This window comes from Salmo salar, chromosome 11 (assembly GCF_965601325.2).
Source record: "Salmo salar chromosome 11, fSalSal1, whole genome shotgun sequence".
In the NCBI taxonomy this organism is placed as follows: domain Eukaryota; kingdom Metazoa; phylum Chordata; class Actinopteri; order Salmoniformes; family Salmonidae; genus Salmo; species Salmo salar.
This window is the reverse complement of record NC_138301.1, coordinates 14052585-14078227: the sequence shown is the minus strand read 5'-3', so window position 1 is coordinate 14078227 and position 25643 is coordinate 14052585. Positions and strand designations below refer to the sequence as shown.

The 25643-nt window shown below is 43.6% G+C and overlaps 1 protein-coding gene across 8 annotated transcripts in view; it reads right to left on the bottom strand.

Annotated features, from left to right (window-relative positions):
* The window catches only part of LOC106562015 (zinc finger protein 536-like), a 185707-nt gene that overhangs the window by 20716 nt on the left and 139348 nt on the right, over positions 1 to 25643 (bottom strand). Inside the window, exon 8 of one of the 8 annotated variants that reach the window (XM_045689048.2) lies at positions 2899 to 5373. The exons of the other annotated variants lie outside the window; for them this stretch is intronic. Within the exon in view, the coding sequence (XP_045545004.1) occupies positions 5243 to 5373 (131 nt within the window). The 3' untranslated portion in view covers positions 2899 to 5242. Of the gene's footprint in view, positions 1 to 2898; positions 5374 to 25643 lie in introns of those variants that run through there. 8 annotated transcript variants of the gene reach the window in all.

The following is a 25643-nucleotide window of genomic DNA, read 5'->3' as shown; positions in this document are numbered from 1 at the left end:
CACCACATGATCATCGATTCATAAGCCAGAGCCTGCGACTAGCACAGAGACACATTTACCAGGAAACAGGAAGCAGGGGACTGTGTGTTTCTGTGTGTGTGTGTGTCTCCGTGTGTGTGTGTGTGTGTGTGTGTGAATTTTTAGAGAGAAATGACTCTACACCGTACAGTACATACAATACAGCATAAACAGCATTTCAGTGTACTGTAAATATGCACGGATTGTCTAAACTGATTGAGCAGAAGAGATGACATTATGTGGCAGATGATCAGGGTGTGTCTGGATGTGGGTGAGCATGTGTGGGTAGGTAGGTGTGGGTGGGTATGTGTGGGTGCGGGTGTATTATAGAAAAGCATTACATTTTCGACTTCGAATCACAAAAGAGTAGCGGTATTTCTCAAATTGAAAGAACTCATGATCTCCCTGTCAATGATCTCCCTGTCAATGATCTCCCTGTTATGATCTCCCTGTCTATGATCTCCCTGTTATGATCTCCCTGTCTATGAGGATAGCGTCAAGCACAGTCCGAGAGGCCCAGATTGTACAACCATATCTTCTGGTTACAGACGGGTATGATTTGAATTACAGATCATAAGTAGCTAGCATGTTCATGAGCTTATATGTTCAACAGAAAATAGACTTGGTTATTCTAGACTGTGGTGACGGGTTTGTTTGATCAAATTGCTCAGTTGCCTCATGATGTGGTAAAAGCTGGTCTTTACCTCCCTCTAGTGGCCACGGGGGAGTGGTGCATAATGCAGAGACGCCTGCAAACATGGAGGCCTGTGGAATTAACTACAGCTGAACAAATGAGCGCAAGGACAGGTTCAACTGGAGGTCACCATCTGCCCAGTTACAACTGCTGGCACACTTGAACGGAGCCGCACCATCATCTTAAGCACATCAATCGTCGCCGCACACACATCGCAACACAATATGGCGCGAAAGGGAAAGAGGAAATGGACACAGACAGAGAGAGAGGAAGAGAGAGAGACAACGGCCAGACGAGAGATGTGAGAGAGGGAGGAAAAAAAGCTAAATGAAGGGAGAAGAATTGTTCATCAAGCTCTGAACAGGGTCATGAGGCAAGCTGATGACGCATCACAGAACATCAAGCGATGAAAAGACATGCGAGCAGAATCGAATGAAAAATGACCTGATGTGTTCTTTAATCAGTGACACGTGCACGGTCACATTCACAGTAGGTGAACACACACGCACATTAATATCCTGGTTTTGATGATCTATCTGATTTGTAACCATACAACACATCCTTCCTTTAAACACTATTACTGCATATCACTACCAGAGAGAGCGAGAGAGAGAGACAGACAGACAGACAGACAGACAGACAGACAGACAGACAGACAGACAGACAGACAGACAGACGCGACGCGCGACGCGGAGGGACGGGGGAGGGAGGGAGGGAGGGAGGGAGGGAGGGAGGGAGGGAGAATAAATAAGTCAAATGGTTACTTTCCACGGATGTGAGTTTTATTAGGACCAGATTCCCGTGCATCACTAGCGGCCCCACATCTGGTGCGGTGTAGCTGATCCGTTTAAAAATTTGTCAGGCATTGACCTGAGCCTCTCCCCAGCAGGCTCAGCAGCCGCTGGGTCCTGACTGGGTCCTGACGTTTTGTTAACTCGAATATGGATCCCATCAACCAGACCTGGATCAGGTTTCAGCCGGCACCACCAGAGGAAGAATAAAAACGTAAAATACTTCCCCTTGAAAAACATCCCAGACTTGAACTAGGGGAACAAAACGGACTTGAGTGACGTGTACTTTCGACGTGGGTAAGGAAGTTATATCTTTTTCAATGTGCTGATACAGTTACTTTCCTGCCTATAACATTGCTATGGGAAATGGAGAGATTCCTTCGATGAGACAAACATGGTCTCAAGAGTTCGAAGGTGCAGCACCCTCAAACTCGGTAATTGACCCGTGAAAAATGACATCACAGCACTCTCTGTCTTAGATCATACTCACACACACACACACACATACACAGAGAAACACATACACACACTAACCAATTACACACAATATGTCCAAAACAACTTTGCGTGATGGATAGACTAGAAAAAAAGAAACAAGGAGACGAGCAATTATTTGCCCACCCTGAAAAAACACTGGATGGTGTTTTGGAATTAACAATACATTGGCCCAAGGGCACCGTGCTACTGTTAGCAACACCATAACTTGTCATCTGAGCTGTCATGGGCCAGGCCAGTTTGGTGCTACACAGTCAGCTCTGTAGTCAGTCAGTTCTGTATCCCCTCCGGCTACTTCCTTGTACAGCACTTAACAGTGAAGTCAGGGAGAAGGGAGAAAGATGCATCATTTATATTGCTCATCGTTCAGCGCAATATAACAAGCGCTTCACCAACAACAGTCAAGAGAAGTGCTCTCAGCTGAACACTGATCTTTCTTTCAGTGTGTGTGTGTGTGTGTGTGTGTGTGTGTCAGGCGGGATGTGGTCCATTGTGGGTCTCTCTGGTTTGCATGAGTGCGTAACCATTTTCAGTTTGCTTGTACCTGAGTGTATTAGGGGTGGGAGTTCATGGCTAGGCCTACATTCATGAATGTATGTATTTTAGAGCACAAAACTGAGTCTGCATAGGACAGTTCTCCATCCAACGCAGTGAGGTGACTTTGTTGATTGTGGTGGATGACAATATCACATAATTTGTTTGTATTGTAGCCTATTCAACAGTATGTGCATAGTCCATGACGCTCTGGGATAAAGGAGTAGACTGGAAACAGAATCATTTTGAGGGAGTGACATGTTCAGACTGTTGTTTACTCAACACTGGCATTTTGATGCTTTATTTTCTCCTGACTGTTATCCTGTGGGGAAAAAAAAGAGACAATCCATTGCTCCACAACAATCCTTTATAGTTTGAATACATTTTATTTTTATTATAAGTACAGTTCAGTAGTTACAAAACGAAGCATCTGCCATGAGAATACAGCAAACAAAAGGTTTTCAGCTCACAAGACAGGTTCGTACGTGGAATGCTCATATACTGGTTCAGAGAGAGCCAGACAGTTAATATTATCCCCTCTCTATACAACCACACAACGGAGAGAAGGGGAGAGAGGGCATCAATATGGGACTGACCGGGCCCTCTGATTGGTTAACTCAGACCCAGTCCCACAATCCACTTCTCAGCACCCTGTTTAATTCCCTACAATACCACTTTTTGTTTTAATTTCTCATCCTTTTTTTCTCTTCATATTTTGGAATTGGGAATTCTAAAGTCTAGAAAAGCAAATGAAAAACAAGAGGCTTTTTTACTTGGAGAGGAATTTCAACCCGATGTGGAATTTGAGCATCGATCATCACTCTGCTTTAGTAACAAACAGTATGTAAATGATGACCACACAGGTGACTTGCATGCCTTGGGTTGGCACTATGATAACATTTTGTCAAAGCCATGTACTGTAGTCCTTCAAACTGAAAATGTACTGTATATATTTGCACTGTACATACCGCATTAGAATTCTCAGGGTTCACAAGAGGACATAGAAACATTTCACAATGTCAAGGGACACACAGATACACACCTTCATTGTAGTTAGTTAGCTAGTTTTGTACTGTATAGATTTGATTTATAATACTATCACAGTGCAAAATACTTAAAAAAAAAAAAAAAAATCCTTCTATGCATAATGATTATGTATATATGGGCATATGTTTGGAGCACATGAGTAGATTGTCAATCTTTTTCTTTTTTCTTTAAAATGTAGAAGGCAAAAAAGTACAGTACTTGAACAAAAAAAAGCTCAACCCTAAGGCCTACCATCTAAAACAACTAGCTTCGTCGATGCAACAACAGAGGACCGTATCTAAGGCTAGACAATATTTGTTTTTCCAGTTTTTTTCTTCTTTTTCAAAGTAAATACAACAAACCATTTCAGTAGTCAGTAACACTTTGCAACATTGATTGGTGGCAGTATCTTACGAACATCTGCAAACACTATAGTCCTTGAAGTCAATAAGAGAGATGAAAAGGGGTGGAAAATACAATCCCGTTTTGTTTTTGATAACTTCTCTTCAAGCTCTATGTTTATCTACAGGACAAGGGTGTGTAAACTAGTTATTACTGTCACTTCAACACTTTTTGCTCTTCACAAACAACGCTTTTTTTTGTTGCTATTTCTCTCTTTATACATGTAGTTCTGAGCATCTACAGGCTCTGTCATATAGAGCGAGAAAAGACATGAGCGGACCATGCTAGGGCAGAGTCTTCACTTCAGTCCTGTTTCCGTTACGGTGGAGGGGGTGGGGTGAGGATCCTCAGTCCTCTGCCCATCATCACACTGTACTGTACAATGCTCAGGCTTTCTCTTCTCATTGTCACATCTACTAACATCCCAATCATATCTGAAAACTCCCGCTCTCTCTTAGTTAGCTAGCACAGGAAAAGATTGTCAGAGTGTGTCATACTTCGGGTTTAGTTTTTAGTTTTTCCTTTCTCTTCTCCCTGTTAATTCATTTTTGACACACAGAGCATTGTGCCCTAAAACAGGGTAGAAAATAGCAACTAAAATGTGCGTGGCAATAAGTGTGCTTGGTCTCCATAGATGGTTGGTCTAGTCAAAAGGAGCGAGTTAAAGCTACAGCTCCAGCAGGACAAGAGTGGGAATGGTACAGTCCACGGACAATACCATTACTGTGACCCAGGAGTCATTGAATACCTGTCTTTGTACTGGGTCTGATAGGAGAGAGAGAGAGTCTGTCGTACAGGTGAAGCACAAGTCAGCACAACAGTTCAGTCTGAATATTATCACTTTTTTTTTGTCAACAATGATGGACGCCATCTTGGATCAAGGAATGTGTCATAGTAGGGGCGTGTTAGGGACTGTCATTTAGCAGGTAGTTTCATCAAAAACATCAAATCAAAGTAGAGACATGAAGAAGACAGAAGATGGAGGGAGGAGTCATCCATGAGAGGACAGGAAACAGAATAGTTCATGTCGCTGTCTGTCTGTCTGTCTGTCACTTTGCTGAGCGTCACATCCAGTGGCGTCTACAAGTCATTTCAGCAGGTATGTCTCTCAGTCTCCTCTCCATCCTCACACAGGGCAGAAACACTCCTTCATAGTTCATTTTGAATGACTTCTCTTGTTTGATGGTAGCATGTTTTAAATAAAGTCTTTGATATAGTGTAATCCTTCATCATCACCATCATCATGTTCCTGCCTTGCTCCAGCCGGGTGCTCGGGCCGGAGTTAGTCTCTGTTAAGAGAGGCTGCGTCGTGCGTCTCAGTGTCAGCTAGGTTAGGCAGCGCGAGGTTAGGGTCGAGGGTCAGCGCGGGGCCCAGGGCTCCATGGCCTTCCTCCTCTCCTACCCACAGATGAACTACAGTTAAGAGAACAAACGCAGATTAACACGACTGCCCCCGGACCCCACCACAGCCACAACACAACCATTCTGACACTAAACATAGCATAGCAGTTATACACACAAAATGGCCGCCTCTTACTGTAACAAACATCATATAGGGTGAAGCAGGAGAAAAACAGAAACTGACATTCTGTTCTGGAACCAACAATTAGCATTAGCATTACACATGTATGACTGACAAACTTCTGGACTAACATTGCGATGACTAAATGTCACATTTCTAAACTTGGTTCAAATGTAGGCTAGGCCTCTAACAGGGACTCAAAGGTGAGGTTGTGAGGTGTTTAGCAAAGGTTGCAGACAAAAAATTGTATGAGACACTAGCAGTAAAAGGATTTCCATACTTTTTCCAAGCAAGTTTGTTTGCTAGATAAGTGTGATAACTTGGTGATCATGAACTGAAGTAAGCACTTAGAACGCAAGTTTGAATCCCGGACAGTAAAACACGCTTATCTTGAAGTTCTGAAAGAGTGTGAGAGTTAAATAATACGACCCCTGTTTCCTCTCACAGTTTCATTCCCTCAACAACTTCTGAGAAATGTATTTGGCAATAAACTCTACTGAATGCATTTCCATGTCATGTTCTTTTAAAGTGCCGTCACGAAGCTGACACAATTAAATTAAAACGTGTTTATTTGATTGTGCTGTCACGACGAAGATATCGAAATGAAATGAAGAGTCGGTGCAGAGCAACGGGAAACTAAAAACGGATAAAACATCATTTGGATTTCCCAAAGAACAATATCGCTGACACCTACTCTCTCTGTATTAAGCGCACAATCACACCGTCACTCTCAAATCAAGACGCACTGTATGTTCACTTAAAACTCATATGTCGAACAGTTTAGAAAAGGCAGATGAAGATTCTAAAGATAATTAAAGTAGCTTTCCGGGCTTATCCGATATTAATGCTGGATCTGGAGATGTGTGTGCCGTACAACCAGAACCCTACTTATTAGCAATCATAATTCACACTCGAAACATCCCGTGCCAGACGCATCAACAAACTAAAACGGTCATCGTTGGGAGTCAGCTTTTGAAGACATGCTGCACACAATTGCTTTAATCTCTTAAAGAGAGAGCATCGCTGTTCTGTCCATCATTTGCAGTCTCATCTGCATGGTACTGTATGACCATGCAGTCTCAGGGAATACTGTCAGAGACAACTTTTACCACTAGATGGCACACTAAGCCTGTGTATGTCATGTGTGCATTTTACATGGCAATATGATGGAACGGTCTGTTGGTTTATACCATTCTATGTCTACATCTATGCTTCACGCATCAATCTATCATTAGTCAACTATTCAATAAGGAATCAGACTAAATGTCGCCCCCCCCCCCCCCCCCCACTAAACTAAATATGTTGTCGTAGTCCACCTAATAAACAAAGAAATGTTTTTCTTTGCATAAAAAGTATCTGGTCTCTCAAGGGTGGCTTCTCCTCGTGATTTCCATTGGAGAAAAAAAAAACTCCCAGTAACGAGTTACAGCTTAAGCCCCATATTTGATTTTCACTGTTCATTAACTAAGCCACCTGGAATGTTATTATTTAAGCACGACATTTCTTCTCCCCAAACAACTGCCACTGCGAGCGGGAGATTTCCAGGCCAACTTTATAGATTCCTCATAACTTCCTCTCAGTTTTAATTTCCCATTCGGGTGCAGAGCAGATGCACCTCACCAGCCAACCCAAGGACCTCGTTGACATTCCACTTGTGTGTGTCATCTTAAAAACAACTACTGTTTATCATACCAGGTCAGTACTGTTTCAATAAATACTATCCGGTCAATGCTGTAGACTACACACTTTATCATTATAATGTAAGGAATCCTACCATTAGGAAAAGCCTTACATGTATTATGCCAACAAATTATATTGGGATGGGTAAATGCTACAATTTACAACAGCATCAGGTCAGCAAAACTCTCTATATCTGTGACGACTGATTAGATCATTATTTGTATGAAACTGTATATATTTCGCAATGAATTGTAAAAATACTCCGTAGTCAATAGGACTATTGAAAATGCTGAAAGGGTGAGGCCGCCCTCTACTGGTAAACTGTGAGATAACAGTCAGAATGGCCATTTACTGGAGAAGAGGGCCCTAGAAACCCAGGCATATGGTAAGAGGACACATAGCTCCAGGATCCACCCTGTGTTAATACATGTGTCATGCTTAACAGAATGGATAAATGAATAGGTGGACAGAACAATGGTCTAACACAAGGCTGAGAGCATGTGTCGTACACCACCTTGGGAAATACTAGTGTTAGAGTGGGCATAGTCTCTCACCTGACTACATAAGACGAAGCTAATCAGTTACTACGGAAAGCAGTATAAATGCTTCTATTTTACATTGTGTTTTGCTCTGTATTTGTTATTTTTATGTGAAGGTTTGAAATTCAAACTTTAGGCCAAAACTAAAGCAGGAGAAGTAATTCCCCCAGATAATCCTTGCCTCCATGTATTGTAGATTGAGTGCTAGTCCTCTAATGATGTGGGTTTGACTGCATGAGACTTAAGATCAGCTGTAACATAAGTGCCATGGAAGTGACTGATGCCCTGGCCCTATATGTACATTTCAGTCTGCTGCAGGTTGGCAAGGAGTCAGTTACATAGAGTACTGCCATTGAAGGTGCCTCTGAGGCCTTTGTTCTCTCCCAGGCATCCGGCGACAGTCGAAAAGTGTTGTTTTTGGCAAAGGTAGGCCTCATTGTACAGCCCAGTATTTATAAATATGTAAATACGAACGGCACACACCACCGCTTGAGCACGAGGAAGTGCACCCAAATCATATTTTTAGAAGGTTTTAATGAATACAGGATGTTTATGAATACCATTTGCTGCGATTCACAAAGACTAGAGGAATCCACATCCACCCCCATCTCTTAAAGCACCACTAAAGAAGAAAAAAGTACATTTGCGGTGAGACAGGATTTTGTGTTTATGGGTGTTTCTGCTCAGATCCCCATCAGAAAGCACACTACCGTGTTAAGGCGCACAAACAGTGACAAACTCCTGCATGTGGTAGTGGCACAATGAATAGGTTCCCAGCTATACTGCATCAAGGAAGAAGATTTGTGTTTCCTTTTCAGGTAAGACAAAAGTACAAAAGGAGAATCCATATATGCAGGGGGAAGGGGGCCTATTCCGCTCTGTCTGATATTGTATTTTTTAAAGAATGGCACTACACATTGTAGGTATTGTTGTTTTAGATGTTATTTATTTGATTTATTCCTCCTTACCAGTAGGTATTGTACGAGACATGGGCGTACAGGAAAAAGCTAGGTCTTGGTTGAGAAACAGTGGGCTGGAGTGAGTTCCCTCCCTCTCCCAGTGACTATTTCTGAGACTAAGATGGTTAGATAGATAATACCTCCGCTGAGCAATTTAAGCCCAAACACTCTGATGCAACAATCTGTCTTCTTTGCCTGATAGCGTTTTTCCCCCTCTTTTCCAAATTACTTTCTTTCATATCTAATTATATTTGCTAATGATCTTATAAGAGAATAATGGAATGTGCTTGATCTATTACCTTTTTTCAATACATAAATACAATACAGAGAAAATGGCTATTCAGACGGAAGAAGTATGCAAGGGTTTTTAGTGCTCCTGATGAGGAAAATAACCCTCTGAGCAAGAGCACTAATGGAGGGATTTGAACTCACAGATCGCAGAACACTGAGACCATTACGCCAACTCCTGATTCTAACATCCAGTCACATTTTGAGCCTAAGTTGACAATCAAATGGCACACAGGCCACTTTTTTTATGTCGTAGTCGTGACTTGAGGGTTGGTTGTGTGACTGGCAAGGCATTAGCAGCCTGTTAGGCCCAACAGTAAGGTGGGTTGTTTGAATGTGGCCCCAGAGGGCAGGACCCTCACCCTAACGCGTGTGAGTCTCAAAGCAGGACAAAGTGTTGCATGAGTAGGTTTGCACAATGTGGAGGGCAAACTTGACCATGTGATCACTGCTTTTTGCCTTTACCCTCAATTTTGTGTGGTAGAGCTACCGCTCAAGGCTTCTCTCTCTCTCTCTCTCTCTCTCTCTCTCTCTCTCTCTCTCCTCTCTCTCTCTCTCTCTCTCTCTCTCTCTCTCTCTCTCTCTCTCTCTCTCTCTCTCTCTCTCTCTCTCTCTCTCTCTCTCTCTCTCTCTCTCTCTCTCTCTCTCTCTCTCTCCTCTCTCTCTCTCTCTCTCTCTCTCTCTCTCTCTCTCTCTCTCTCTCTCTCTCTCTCTCTCTCTCTCTCTCTCTCTCTCTCTCTCTCTCTCTCTCTCTCTCTCTCTCTCTCTCTCTCTCTCTCTCTCTCTCTCTCTCTCTCTGAAAGTCAGTGTGCCTCTCTTTGGGCCCTTCTAATGAATAGCCCTGCACTCCCTTGCCAAGCCCCGGTCCCCTCTTAATCCTCTCCTCCATTCTTCCCTCTGTCTTTTTCCCACAGGCAGCCGGACAGCCATGCCATGACAGACGCACTAAACCCCCCGCATTAATGGAAGGAAATGGCATTCGATCTCTATTTGATCTCCTAATCATTTCTGCTGAAATGATAATGAGCGCCCTTCCAATCCTCCCACAGAGGATAAAATAAATAGAAGAGATCCTCTCGGTTCCGAGAAATGACATCTCAGTCACCCCCATGTATTCACGACCAACAAATAGCTCCCCTTTAAATAAGCTACATTTCAAACACACACACACACACACACACACACACACACACACAGGCGACTGCTGTCTGTGATTCTTTTCAGCTGACATAATCCTGATTGATTCGTTCAGCAGATAAAAACTCCGTCCACTTCTGCCCTTTACCGCGGGAACATAATACCAGCCTTTATTCAGCAACAATGTAACATAATGGCATTGGAATGTGCAAAAAGAAAAAAAAATGGCCACGTCTTAAATGCTTGTGGTTTGAGAACAAGCTGTAGTATTATGTAGAAGAGAGGGAAAAAATAATTAAGCACAGATTACCCAAATGCGCTGGCGCTAACAAGGTCACCCAAAGGCTGTCGCTAAAAGTTTTTTGTTGTCTTTGTAGAGGGCACATTCTGGATGGTGGGACGAGCCAGGGATCTTCTGTACTCCACATTTCCCCCCGTCTCTATTATAAAATGAACCTTTTGTTTGGCAACAGGAGAGGTGAGGTCATCTGTGCTCATCAGGCCTCATTTGAGTATGAATAATGCTTTTTATTCTATCAAGCCTGTACGCAGGGAGGGCCTAGCTGTGCTTACATAGACCGCACACACTTCCTTCCTTCACTTACACATGGATTACAGGCTGGGAATGTTACCGTTACCGTTGTTAGTGATTTTCAATGGACAAGTATGTCTGTGACAAGCTACTGTACAGAACATGACTTCGGGGCTGTAAAAGGGAAGATGACATCAAAACACCTGTCAAAATTAGGGTTTCAATTCCACAACACACATACACACACAGACATGAACACGCACACACTCCCTCGAATACTGACACACAGGGACAGTTTCAGTTTTCGAGTCGTAGTGGCTTAAACAACATAAAGATATTCAGAGGCCCTCTCGCAGGCATGTCTTGTATTAATTGTCTGTGCTAATCTCACAGCTCTGGGCTCCCTCGAGTGTGTGGTATTATTCGCACTAGCATCGCGCCACTGCCATATCTGGTTACTAATTTTGTGTGGCGTCGCGCTGCGGTGGGAATGGAGAAGAACGCTGAAGCGACTCTGTCAGCCTGGGACGAGGTCCCCTCTGAGTGACGAGAATGACACTGTCTGTCACTTCAGAGAAACGGGGGGAGGGGGGGGGGTGAGCGACAGTGTGAGAGAGAGAGAGAGAGAGAGAGAGAGAGAGATGAGGAGAGACAGAGTGGGCCTTTAATCCCCCTCAGTGGGCCTGTCACCGCACCTCCTCACAGGTTCCCTACTCTACTATTACAGACAGAGAGCACAGCCATCACAGGAACCTGCCTGCCGCTGAAGCACGGCGCTTCCTAGGGCAGGAATCACACAACAATATAAGATGGGTTCCTAATGGATCAGGGACAGGGGTTTAAAATAAGAAAAGGTCTCCAGCTCTCTCTTGCTGGAGACCTGGGACGTGCTCAGTGATCAGGATTCAGACAAGCAGGGAGGTGCAGACAGGGAAAACTTCACTTTCTCTGTGTTCATCGTAAACCTTGGATACACTCGTGATTGTGAAAGTACCAACGGCATTAAGTGTGTCGAAACAATGATCCAGAAATACGTATTTTCAGACAAGCTCTACAGTGAATAATCGGATGCTTACTATCGTAATAAGGACAATGAAGAGAGTTTATGGGCAAGATCAAACAGTAGGGTGACACCAGAAATGTCTCTGAATGCTACAGTACGTTTGCACTATCGCTCTCTATGTAGATCTTTCCGGATGAATATCCCTCATCTATCCTCCTCCTTTTCCCTCCCACATCGCCACAGTGTGCTGCAATGGAAAATCACGAGCACCTGGCTTGTTTTTTTAATATGATTTTGCAGACTTCCTCTGGTCTCTGATGATTCAACAGTTCCCGGTATAACATCTGCTACTTACTCTTACTGGGTCTCAATTAAGACAGCGCTATTCATGAATCAACTTTTATTTATGTTTCTGTTTTTCACATATGTGCTCGAGAAAGAAGAGCCAAAAGGGCCAACTCCACGCTCAAAGAAGATGTTTAGAGTAAGGTTAAAAAGTGAGTATAGATTTAGAGAAGCTCTGGCAGTAAGGGGACACGTATTGGAGGGAATAAGAACAACAACAACAGCTTTAAACCTACAAAAGCTGGGCTGTGAATTAGCATCCGCCTTTAAGAAGGGACCAAAGAGAAGTGGTGATATGATTATGTAAATGAAAACAGGATTTCCTGCTTGCTGGAAGCATTTCTGACCCATTCTCGTTGCAAATCCTCCATTTAAGAATAATTCCCGAGGGAACCCCGCCGTTGCTTAACGGGATAATTATGATATACGAAACCTTCCAGGAACCCCCCCCCCACCCCCCCCCATTTCTCCAGCTCAGTCTTTCTCTCCCTCCCTCTCTTACCCTGCAATGGTCAGCCAGCACTTCCAGGAGACTTACTGTTTCAGCGCCAGTAACAGAGACAGTGAAAGAAACAGAAGCTTTTCTTCTGCAACTACGTTTCGCATACACAGGTGGTTAATTCCACAGCTTCTTTAAATAAACTGACAGACACCATCTCTGTTTTTTACCTTACGCAAGACCAATTACAGATTATTATTGCTATGGTGAAGTCAAATTCAATTTCAGGAGTATTATAGTCTAATACCCCTAAAGGCTAAGCTGCCAGGGGCGGCAGGAAGCCTAGTGGTTAAAGCGTTGGGCCAGTAACCGAAAGGTTGCTGGATCGAATCCCAAGACGTGGATGTCGATTAAGGCAACCCCCCACACCTCTCTGATTCAGGGTTAAATGTGGAAGACACATTTCAGTTGAAGGCATTCAGTTGTACAACTGACTAGGTATCCCCCCTTTCCCTATACATCTACATTGGGCATTGAGTTTCACACCGTCTGAAGCTATTCACTAGTAGACTGTTTGGACTTACTTCCTGTGTCTGCATGGTGAATCCTTAGCCTCTGCTAAAGTACAGTATCTCCAACCCCAGGCCTGCTCTTCATGATTAGACCAGCTCCTCCCACTAGGATCTTTCCTATTACTCCGCTGAGTCAGACTGTAACATGTGACCTCAGTGTGGGAGAATGGATGTGGAATTGTATCACATATTTACTGAGCTCTCAAAGTGCGTGTGTAGCAGAGCGTTGGGAGGCTGTGTGAAAGGCAGCCTCTTCAGGGTGGATGAAGTCCTCGGCCAGCGGTGGAGGAACGCCACTGTCTAGCCTTGAGCACTCGGTGAGAATGGAGGGGTTAAAGCAGCCGTGACCAGAGGCTATCAGCACTGGCCACATCTCAACCCCGGCTACAGTCCCCTTGTGATCTGACACAGCCCTTACAACATCACACACACACACACACACACACACACACACACACACACACACACACACACACACACACACACACACACACACACACACACACACACACACACACACACACACAGAATCCCTTCAAAAACGATACATGAAAAGGGCAAAGAGAAATCACTCCGGTACAAACATGTCATATTCAGATCTCCAGTTTAATTGCAGGCTAGGCCGTTGTTTAGTTTTTTATTTACTTTAAAGACGTTGTTAGAGAGCAAGATGTCAAACTATTTAGTGCTGGTGTAAGCACTTACGGCAAGTCTTTTTTTTTTCACTTGACGCAGCCGTAAACAGTCGAGAAAGATCAAAACTATTCATCTGAGACCAAGACTCCATTTTGAGATGGCAGATATGGCAAAAGTTTTCCGTGAGGTTTTGTGCGAAAAGGGAAACAGATTCGGAGAGCGAAGGCAAATCAAAGAAAGATTTTTGGCGTGTAAAGATGTGATCACTGAGGAACGTTGCACAAGGGGACGCGTCCTGTTAAAGTTCTCTCCTTTTTTTCAGAGGAGGTTGGGGGGGGGGGGGTGTAGGCTCTGTAGTGAAATGCCCCCCTACGCAAACTCACAACGGCAAAAAAGGAGATGTTCTCTTTCGCTCTGGAGCGATAATGTGTAATATAAATTATTTATCTCCAAACACTGTTTATGAATCTGGGGTAGCAGTTCTAATAAGCAGAAGGCAGAACATCAAATTTCACAACACGGATGAGGCGCTTTTCAAAACCATTAGTTTGTGTGCTCTTCTAATTGAGCCCTCATAAATTACCAAGTAGGTAAAGCCTGGGTGATGATTGTTCCTGCTCTTGGCTAGTACCGTGCCCTTGGAGGGACTAGACAAGGTAGTGACACCCTCAAGAGGAACACTTTATCGCTCTGGGCATGACGCTCTGTCTGGTGTGGACAGTGTCTTACAGTACAGGTAGACAACGTGACTGAGGTAAGGAGGAGAAAGTGGACTTCAGTTCAACGGGTCGACGTCATTTCATTGAAATGATGTGGACTCAACGTTGATTCAACCAGTGTGTAGCCAGTGGGGGGGAGGTAAAAGGGGAGTTTACTGTCCATACATAACCGACAACTCAAAAAATACCGTGTTCCTTAGTTTCTAGGGTGAACATTTCATCACTATAAAATATGATCAACAGTGTCATCACTTGACTCATTTCCAGGATGGTAATGCAGAAACAAGTCTAAAGGTAACGCAGAAACAATCCAATTTTGATCACTCACTCCTCTCATTGTTTTGACAGCGAAATCCATAACATTCCTTTTGTTCCTTAGCCTTCTCTCTCTTTTCCCAAGGCTGAGAAACATCAGACATGAGAACCATTTACCCGTTTCTAATATTAAACCCGGGAAATGTACCTGGGATTATAAGTCATTGACAAATAACCTTGCTGAGAGATGCAAACTAGGTTTTGTTCAAAGCTCTCCGACAGCCTCAACAGAGATTAGTTCGGGTCTTATCAGTTCAGTGATGTCACGGGGGAAATGTGTTTAAAGTCACATTGATTTATTGATAGATTTCCCAATAAGAAGACGTCTCTCGACTTAGCGGCGAGTTTGTGTGTGCGCACGCCTCTGTGTGTGTGTGTGTGTGTGTGTGTGTGTGTGTGTGTGTGTGTGTGTGTGTGTGTGTGTGTGTGTTTCGTGTGTTTCCGCACCTCAAATAAATTAAACAAACTGCAAAGAACTGAGAACAGAGAATACATCTTTTTTTTTTTAAACAAATTAAGAGCAGAAGTTACACTTAGAGACTGCCGTTTGATGGCTGAGACAACCACTTTTCCTTTGTCGTTTTCTCTCTCTCTCTCCCCGTTTACCACATGCTGTTTATCCTGCTGAAAACAGTGATTGTACAGCGCTGAGACACACAGGAGAGCTGACGAGGTTGTATAATAAGGCTTCTTTGTTCCCCTCGGGGAGAGAGCACTGCATTCATTTTACACTATTACCTTCTTAAGAGTAATTATGAGCCTCTGGTGCAGGGGGCTGTGGGAAACAGTGGGCTGTACAGGCCAACCTATGAGTGGCCTGAAGTGGATGGGACAGGAACCCCTCAAGATGTCACTCCACACAACTGTCAGAGTGGAGGGCGTTAACCCCCTCTCCTTACTCTCTTGATCACAAGCCCTCTCTCCCTGGTCTCTCTTTCTCTCTGCTCTCTCTGTGGTTCTCCCTCTGTCTGTATCTCTCTCTTTCTCTCTCTCTCTCTCTTTCTCTCAATCTCATGCTGCTTCCTTTTAACTCATGAGGTCAAACGGAACCCCTAGGCAGTTCTCCCAGATTTCTGAGCATGGTGAAGTCCTGCGGAGTACCTTCTGGAACTATGGAGTGACCGCCAGAAACACACTGTTGAACTAGCCCTAACAGCTAAACCGTACCAGCGAAAACCTGGTCATATCCATTCATAATAAATATACCAAATATGTTGAGATAAAGGTCCAGTAAGGGCATTTTAAGTGCTGTATTCAAGCAACTACGCTCCGATATTTCTTTCATACTAATGTGATGCCCTCGGATGACGGGAAGGCACCTTCGATGGATGCCGTTCACCCCCTTCTCGCTTCTCTCCAGGCGTGGGAGGATGACGGCACAATGATCCCTTGTCCAAATGAAAGGCTTTGTGCATTCATCTATAACTGCCCACCATGCAAAGATAACCAGCCACACTCAGGATCAATATAGAACAGCCAGCATAAAAACAATACTGCAACAGAGGATTGAGAATGTGTCTCTTCTTCTTTCTTTGTGGACAAAGGAGATAAAGAGAGGAGGGGATGACTGTTCGACAGACAGGAATCGGGACCAGTAGAGAGATCAGTGAATCCATGGAGTAACTCTAAGTTTAGGTTATTTCAAACCCCCCAGTATCACATCATGTTCTCTTATCTGTTTTGCAGAGATCTGACATGCTTTTATATCAACGTATGAAACTGAGCAGGCGGACTGTCTGGTTGGACTGTGGGTTATCGCAGAGAGACAGGAGTGAACTTTGGGTGGTCGGGTGGGACGCCTTTAAACAGCGGCGAGGGAAACATGGCTCTGTGGCAGTGAACAAACACAGCCTCTCTAGCTCAAAGCGTGCCAGCCAAACACAGGATCAAACAGTCCAGCGTTTGGGTGTAACGATATCGACAGAATGTCAAGCACACAACAGGGTCTGGAAGGGGGAGGCTAGGGCGGTGTGTGTATAGTCAAAAAGACATACAAACACAAACACACAAACATCCTTGCCTGTCAATCATCATAATACAATACGGCTCCAATCTATCATAACATAATGCAAGCGGTAGAGAACAATGGGCCAAGAGAGTGCTTAGATGAGGAAACAAGCAGACGATTTAAACCGAGTTTGATCAAAATAAAAACACGTTTAAAAATCTTATTAAAGACATGTAGATTGTTTTAGTAATTTCTCTTAATGGGATTTCAACAGGACATATAAATCAGCAACCGACAGCTTCCTCATGTACTTCCACATCTAATTTCTCTTAATGCTGGTAGAACTTAGATACTGGTAGAACTCACTGCTGGAACACCACAACAGTCTATCAACCTGTATGTGTCTAAAACAGATATTTTCATTGAAAAAAGAACTCAAAACTTCTATGAGGATTTAATCAAATCCAGAGATGAATTAAATAATGATTTGGATGGAAAGAAGTGATCATGTGGTAACCTTCACCACATGCCCAATACAAATAGTGTAGAAACCCAAAACGTGGTTAGACTGTGTTCTGGACGGGGCCTGCTTCTTGTCTGTAATCAGACGTGTCAAAGCCTCCTGCTGACAGGTGCCAGAGCCCTCAGCACTGTCGCTCACAGACTCAGAGTTTGATCTCCCACGCTGGTGGACACATTCTATTTCCTCCATCACATGCTTCCGATTTAGAGTTTGGATCTAGAATGGACTGACTGACTGTCATCTAAACATGATACCCAACTAACCTAACCACTCTGCTGGGTTGGAGTTCCCTCTCAGTGCCCGTCTCTGACCTCTAGGTGGTGCTGATCTTTAAGATGTGGCGAGCCTGGGCGCATGTGGGTGTATTTTCGCAAGACAATAAAAACATTAATTTGCCCTGAAATGATTCCTGACGTAAATGTAAAATGGTGCCCATTGGAACCCAGTAATGAAGCATGCGGCATCTCTGCAGCTCCTAATTTGACTAGTTAAACGAGTCCATTACGTGTCTAACAGACAGAGGCAAATCATTTCTGGTCAGTTGAGGCTCACTTACCCGCATCGTTGTGCTGGGGAAATGTGAAGACCTGTGTCTACTCTCCCCTTTTGTCTTTTGCCTTTTTAGTCATCTGATTACAGTACCCCCCCCAAAAAAAAAATAAACTGATAGAAAAACGCTTGGGAATGTGGTGGCACGGGCCTGAAAATCCATTGGTATATACAAGGGGTATGATACAGTATCTGTGTATGTTTGTGTGTAAGTAGATCACCATGTTAATTACTCAACCCAGATACAGGATCAACATATAGACACGCGTACTAAAGAAATTAACAGACAAACAAAAGCCACAATCCGTGTCAGTATTTTCCCTCCCAAAGATGGCACATTTAATGCAGAATTTTGTAATCATAACCTTGTCGCGGGATTGGATTTTGCCGTCAGTGTAAAAACAGACAGAGAGAGAGAGAGAGAGAGAGAGAGAGAGAGAAATATTAAAATATATTGAATTATTAAATAGACTGCCTGCTGTCCGTCACTGTCACTTAACACGTGTTGATGGTGAAGTGCTGTCCTACCAGCCACTGCGTGGACATCTGTTACTAAAACGACCCCACCCCCCCCCCCACTCCCGCGCCCCCTCCCCAAATATGTGTGCTATTGAATCGTATTCATTTGTTTATTTGTTCACGTTGAAAGCTACTACAATGACCCCACACAAGTGAACATCTATCCACACATGCACACCGAATACACCTTCCTTTTTAATAATAACAATACTTGGAGACAGTTCCTAAGGGGCTGGCTCGCCGGCGCATGTCAGGAAATCAGATTCGGTATATTCTTCACTTTCATGGGACGCAGCAGCAGATGCAGAGCAATTTACGACCGCATCCCTCCTATAACCTCCCACCCTTAAACAGCAACATCCCCAAATCCACTCCTTCTTGCCTCCGTAATTGACGAGTTGCAGAGTGGAGAAGAACAAAAAAAAACTGTAGGGGCTAAAGACGCCTATATTTGAGATTCCCTTCCCTTGTACAGGTGAATAACTGGTGATGTTAGAGAACACTGTGGTCAAGCTGAAGCTACGCGTGTATACGTGTGTCTGGATTATATGTGAGTGTACATGAGTATATGTCTTCCCCTATCCTATCTAAGGCTGTGGACATATATCGCATTATTTCAGGCCTCCTCTGAAACAACTGCATTGACTTACAGTCCTTTACGGGGCTTGTCATGAGAACCGTTGGAAGACTACCGCGACTGGACCTGTAGTAACGTGGCGAAGGTGTGCTGCTGACACCGGTACACGGTGGCCTGCGCAGGTGAAGGGTGACGGTGTGCTCATAAGCAGCTCTGCCATGCCACCGATTACCATATAAATCAGTTGCTCTAATTACGTCATATTATTAGGATGAGGAGAGAGGGACTTACAGTATATATAGTGTGGCGTGATGAGCATTGACCACCGTCAGACCACTGCGTGTGCTTGTAATCTGGCACTTCCTGGAACACGTGGACAGTCCAGCAGACCCGGACACCACAGATTAGATAGCTACTGGATACACGAACGCCGCGTTCACCAGGGCTTAATGTATAATAGACTGACTAGTCATAGGAAAGATATAAGCCCCTTGCGTCTGTTCTTGCAGCATGACACGTGCCCACAAGAGGATTGAGGGGTGTATCTGCTACAGTAGTGAGGGCTGGGGGTAGGGTTATGAGGAGACGGATGTGGCCTGGTTGTACTTCATCTTGGAAGGGCGATGACGACTGATTTGACTGATGGTGAGGGCATACCATGAAGACAGAGTCCGTCTCAATGGATCGACATGGTCGTTGGGGACCGAATCCAACCAAACAAGATGCCCTAAAAAAAAAATCCACCTACGCCACTATCGATCCAGAACACCTCCTACAGATTGTGGGGATAGTGAGGCCCCGGGGGGGACCACTGTCTGTTAGTCCCCGTCAAGCCATGCCACCCCTGGGCCTACTCTGTACCACTAATGCCACCAGCTGCTACAGCGCTGCCCTATGTGAGGAAGAGCGAAGCCTAAGTCTTCTGGATATAAAAAGGCTTAACGCGATAGGTAATTATGTAGTCTGATCTCACAGACAGGGGATTTAAGAGCTAACTATACCGCCCTCCTGGAAACCACATATCAATGTCTATAAATAACTGGATGATAGATAGACTGAAATAAAGATAGATACAGCAGATAGATCAGAGATAGGGATATTGAGATCCAGATAGAGATGGCGATGAAGACAGAGAAAGAGAGCGGGAGAGGGAGAGGTAGAGAAAGAGAGAGAGATATGGATTTGGCTTTGCGTTTCAGGAGAAAAAGCATGACACTTAGAACGAGGAACTTTCTCGACGGACACGCAACAGGCTCTGACTTTAGATGCTAAAAAGAGAAGGTTTTGCTGGGCCTCGTATCCTACAAGCTACATGTCAGACGTTGAATATATATCTCCGGTATTGAGGAGAACATGTCTGACTTTTATGTCCACAGACTGGCCTTTCTGAAGTCAAGTGGAGTGTTTTCATGGCTGCCCCCCCCCCACACACACCCCCAGCGCCCGCTTCCTCCCCCCTCTTAAACTCTCACTGGCATTTTTGACTGTTGATCCTCCTGAAGAGGATAGATCAAATATTCCACTCGAGTCGGAGTCTTCCGTTTCGGGCGCAGATATGATTGGGGTTGACGGACGGGCCTGGTTTGAAGTCTTAACAGACAGCTCTACTTTGATATCCTCGCTCCCAGTGTATCACCAAAGACACAGGGAATAGAGGAGGGGGGGGGGGGGAGAACGAGAAAGATGAACAAAAGCATCTGTGGAGTGGTCAGGGCCAGCGGCAGCTTGAGTCAGAGGCTTTTTGAAGTTTACCCCCCCACCCCTCCTCTCCCCCAAAGCTCGCTCTCTCTCTCTCTCTCTCTCTCTCTCTCTCTCTCTCTCTCTCTCTCTCTCTCTCTCTCTCTCTCTCTCTCTCTCTCTCTCTCTCCTCTCTCTCTCTCTCTCTCTCTCTCTCTCTCTCTCTCTCTCTCTCTCTCTCTCTCTCTCTCTCTCTCTCTCTCTCTCTCTCTCTCTCTCTCTCTCTCTCTCTCCTCTCTCTCTCTCTCTCTCTCTCTCTCTCTCTCTCTCTCTCTCTCTCTCTCTCTCTCTCTCTCTCTCTCTCTCTCTCTCTCTCTCTCTCTCTCTCTCTCTCTCTCTCTCTCTCTCTCTCAGCACCTGTTGTTGACACACTAGATGGTGCTGCTCCAAGACACCACTGCTCAACTCTGTAGAGCTGTACCCTATCTTTCAAACGTATTTAAATCACAATAAACCCATAATCATAACCGTGTTGATTATAATCATGTAATAATTCTAAATCAAGCCTACACCGACTGTAATGACTTTTCCTAAGAGGTCCATTATTCGAATCAAACGTAGAATAGTGTACAGTGATGTACACTAAATGATAGAACACAGAAATGCTCACCTAAATATGAAATATACGGCACAACTGTGAGACAAAACAGATGTCCTTTGTCACGGCAGGAATGAAATAGTTAACGGCTTTTTTTTCTTCCCAATTGTAAATGTCTCCCTTAAAAACAAGGTTTTGTTGCTGCTTAAAGTGGGCTCAAAATTAAAGCGTATCATTTTACACACATATTGCATGCATATTACGGAGCCTCAGCTGCCCGAGCCCTGCTCTTAAGAGCCATATGATTAAGTTAGTGGGGGTGTATCAGATAAGATTTAAGCATCCCCTCCTCATGCGTTCCCCTCACATTTTACAGGGGAACTTATTAACTGGGGGAAATGACATTATTTATTTCTGAGTGTATGTGTAATTATTGCCACACACCTGTGACTCCCGTCATCTTCGACAGGACGAGAGGAGGAAAGAGAGAGGGAGAGACACGGAGAAGGGGAGAGAGAAATGTCGTTTGGAGCAGCAGGGGGTTCTCAATTTAAAAAAAAAAAAAAAAAAGAGAGAGAGAGAGAGAAAAACAGAGAGCTTGTTAATCAGAGTCTTTCTGTCACTCCCCCCCCCCCGCAGTACACTGATATCCTAATGAATCACACACTGTCAATGACATCACAACCCCCTGATGGAAGGAACATCTTTCAGCAGATCCAACCAACACCATCATTTGGAAAACAGGGACTAAAACAACAAGCCGAAGTGGACAACAGCTTCGCTGAGGAGACTGACTAGGAGAGGAAGAAAAAAGTGCAAGGAAGTCTTCAAAATCCAATCCGTACATCATTCTAAATTGGCGGCCCTTTTTATTTGAGCACAATGTTGCTTGAAAAACACTGACATGTGTTTTTCTCTATCTGCCCTTATTTTAAAAGGACCACCCTGATTAAGGCAACATGTGAAATAGCACTCAGAAGACAAAGGAAATGACCTATTAAGATGGAGAAATGATCTCCCTTTGCGCTTGCTCCAAAAAGTGACTCACCATGTTGTAATTGTTTACCTTTGACACTGACCCATAATTCTCCTCCACTCGACTGTAACAGAATATTTCAGCATCCCTTTCAGAAGCCACGCACTCTTATGTTCTCTCCATCCTTACAGGGCGCCAGGGCCTCAAATGTCATCACATCACTTCAGAATCCTCTGTGACTCCACACCCCCGTGTGACCACATAAGAAAACGAATGGTAAAGAAGGAAATCAAATCAAATCTGAACGTCGGGAATGAACAAAGTCATTAAAGAGACTCTAGTCTTGTTGATAACCATCAGCATATGGTCTGGGCCACTTAACATGACCTTCTTTAGCTAGCTGATTTTTAAAAACATATATTTTTTTTTTTTACATTTTGGAGCGGGTGTGAGTAAAAACAAATCCCGTCAAGGTTTGACTATCAATTCTGTTTTCCTGTGTGTATCTAAAAGCAGGGAAATAGCAGAGTTTTTGGTGTGATGTTTTAATAGAAAGCAGATGGTTTCAGATGTAGGGCCTTGCTGTGGTGGTGACATGCCTTTAATATTTTAGAGTGGTCTTGCTGTAAATGTTGAAGCAGCTGTTTCCTCCCGTTGTAAAAATTGGGAGTTTTAATTCATGATTGACAGCTATTGGATTTACTGTAAATTCCAGAAATGAATATGAAAGTGATGAAAAGAGGGGGGGGGGGGGGGGGGGGGGGGGGGGGGGACGGTTTGGTGCTGTTTGGCACTGAATATATTCATCCCAGCCCAAACCCTGTTTATTTTCGACTTTTTCTTTTCTAAACCACTGAGCCACCGTCTGTTTAAGCACACGGCTGTGTGTTCTTCTCTATATGCACTATTCAAATGTACAGGAATATTAAAATAAGAGAGAGCGAGGAGAGGGTGGAGAGAGAGCGAGAAAGAGAGAGAGAGAGAGAAAGAGAATGAGGTAGGGTGGAGGCTGGAGTTATTTTTGTATGTGTTTGTTTAGCTGCTGTTCGTTTAGTTTTAATGTCAGCCCGCAAGAAGAGTTCCCCTGATGTTCATGGTTGATTGTCATCAATTCACTTCTTGGCATTTAAACCACCTGCTTCCAATACAGGTATTTGAAATGCAAATATATTGCATATGCCCAGACAAATTAAAAAACATGGGGAGTAAACACTTTTGAAGTCAGAACTTTTTACAATTTTTTTTCATCAGGGAGTTGTACTGTCAAATGTTATTTTTCTTGAGAAGGAAGGCAATGCCAGACAGATAATGCTTTACTACTAACTGATTATATATTTATTTAAGGTTTTGTTCACAAGGCCTACAAATAGGTTCTGTTTTATCTTACCCTGAGCTCGATTGTGGTGCCTCTCGAGTGTATTCGATTAAGTGTTTTTTTTACAGACACAGTGAGAAAATATATATATATATATATATATATATATATATATATATATATATATATATATATTATATATATATATATATTTATTTTTGTCATGACGCTACTGTTATTTAAACATCAATAGCCATACATCTTCTTAAACATTGACTCACTCTCATATGGATATCTGTATATGATCATTACTTCTGCCCTCATATACTTTGTCTTCCTGAGTCAGCTCCTTGGTGTATTATCCAATACTGCTACCTCTGCACTCAGCCAAAGCCATTTAACTGTATCAGTGAATCCAACTCTCGCCCAGTCCGGAAGTGACGACATGAATGGGGACATATTTTAATGAATTCAGAGCATAATTTAGACACGATTGTGTAGCGCTAACCTCATTATAGCAGTTCCCCACATTTTTTGAGTCTATATTTTGGAAAATCTCTCTCACATTCAGACCCAGTTAAAGTGAATCCTATGATAAGGATGAGCTTTTTAATCAGGCAGATGGGCAGCCAGAAAACACTGGGTCTGCACTGTCTCATCATCATCATGATCATTACCATCATCATCATCATCACGCGCATTTCCATCAAACCGTTTGATGAAACAGTGATGGTGGCATCAAGCTAACAGTCTGGAACTAGAATCTACTTCTAAAACCTCAGGTATGCTGCGCCGCACTTTCAAAAAAAAAAAAGAGAGCGAGAGAGAGAAAGAAAGAGTAACGTGAAATGAAGAGAAAGACAAAACAAAACTTGTGCCTGCTGCCCAACTGCTCTCTGTTCCTCTACTTTTGATAAAGTTGCTGAATGTTGTTTTTCAAATTAACGAGCAGGCTTTTCATTTTGTCAGATGAAGAGGAGGAAGAGGAGGGGGGGAAACGGTGTTGATCATGAAACAGATTCATTAGCGCTACTGAAATCCACTACTCCTAGTCTGCCTACGTCCTGCACGCCACACCTTGCAGCTTATTGATTTGCTTAAATTACAGGCTGACGAGCTTGGGACATGGCAGGGATCGGCAGGGTTCTCTCCATGAAACGGCTGTCACTCCTGTTGACGAGCACGATGCCAGGAGAAGCAAGGCGATGTCGCCACGATTGTTCACGGGCCTGTCAACAACGCCAGACAGAAGCCCTGACGAGGTGTTACCTAATTGTGTTTTAAAAAGCGATGACACTTCGTCTAGTTCTCTCGATACGTCTCTTAATGCAATTAAACATCCTAAAAACAAGGTATGGGGGTGTGGGGAGGGACGGGAGGTAGTGTACAGTGGGAAGATGTGACGGGGAGGGGAGGGGGGGATGCAGTATGCACGGACTGCCTGCAGAGTGTAGCCATCCAAATGAGAACATAATAAAAACATCAGAGAAAAGGGCTATTGCCTCAGAGATGACAACAACATTAGAAAGTCAGGTAATTAAAAAACGAACTTAGTGTTTTGTCAAAGTGGCCGTCACTGTTGAAGTTTAGCAGAATTTTTTTCACTTATTTTTCATCCATATTGCAAATAATGAGGCAGAAAAGACAAAAAAAGAAAACAATAACAACGTGGAGGAAGAAAAAAAAATCAATCAAATTATTAAAATGAAAAGTTGTTCTGTCCTCAAGGACACGGAGTTCTTGGGCATTCTGTTGTAGCTGTCCAGTAGGAAAAATGAGACACATCTTGGACGGGAAGCAAATGAGAGGAGGGAGAGGGAAAAGACAGAGACATCAAACCCAACTCCCATCTGATGACCAGCTTGTCTATAATACTGAATCCCTGCCTTTTGCCAAGTCCTCGTGATACAGAAATACGATAAGTGCAGATTTTGAAAGATTCTGTCAGTTTTTCTCCCATGCCTTGGAGGAGATATGACAACACGCACGCCATGAAAAATCAGGTGCCTATTTTAGTCTCTCTCCCCATTTTACATAAGAGATTCAAACATTTAAAAAAGAGAAGGAGAAAAAAAAGAGGTGACGTTCAGCTTGTATTCTTTTTTTAAAACAATAACAGGACAGATGATGCGGCCATCTTGAGATCGTTTGTCATCTGTCAGCCTTCGTTGACCTTGCAACAAACAGAGAGGTGCTGATACCATCTTTACGGAAAAGGAGCGCTGTTGTTTTTGGTAATAAAGACACATTTCGCCTTCTATTTGCACAGCCAGTTAAAACATGGAAATCCATTATGGAACGCTACTTATAAGTGT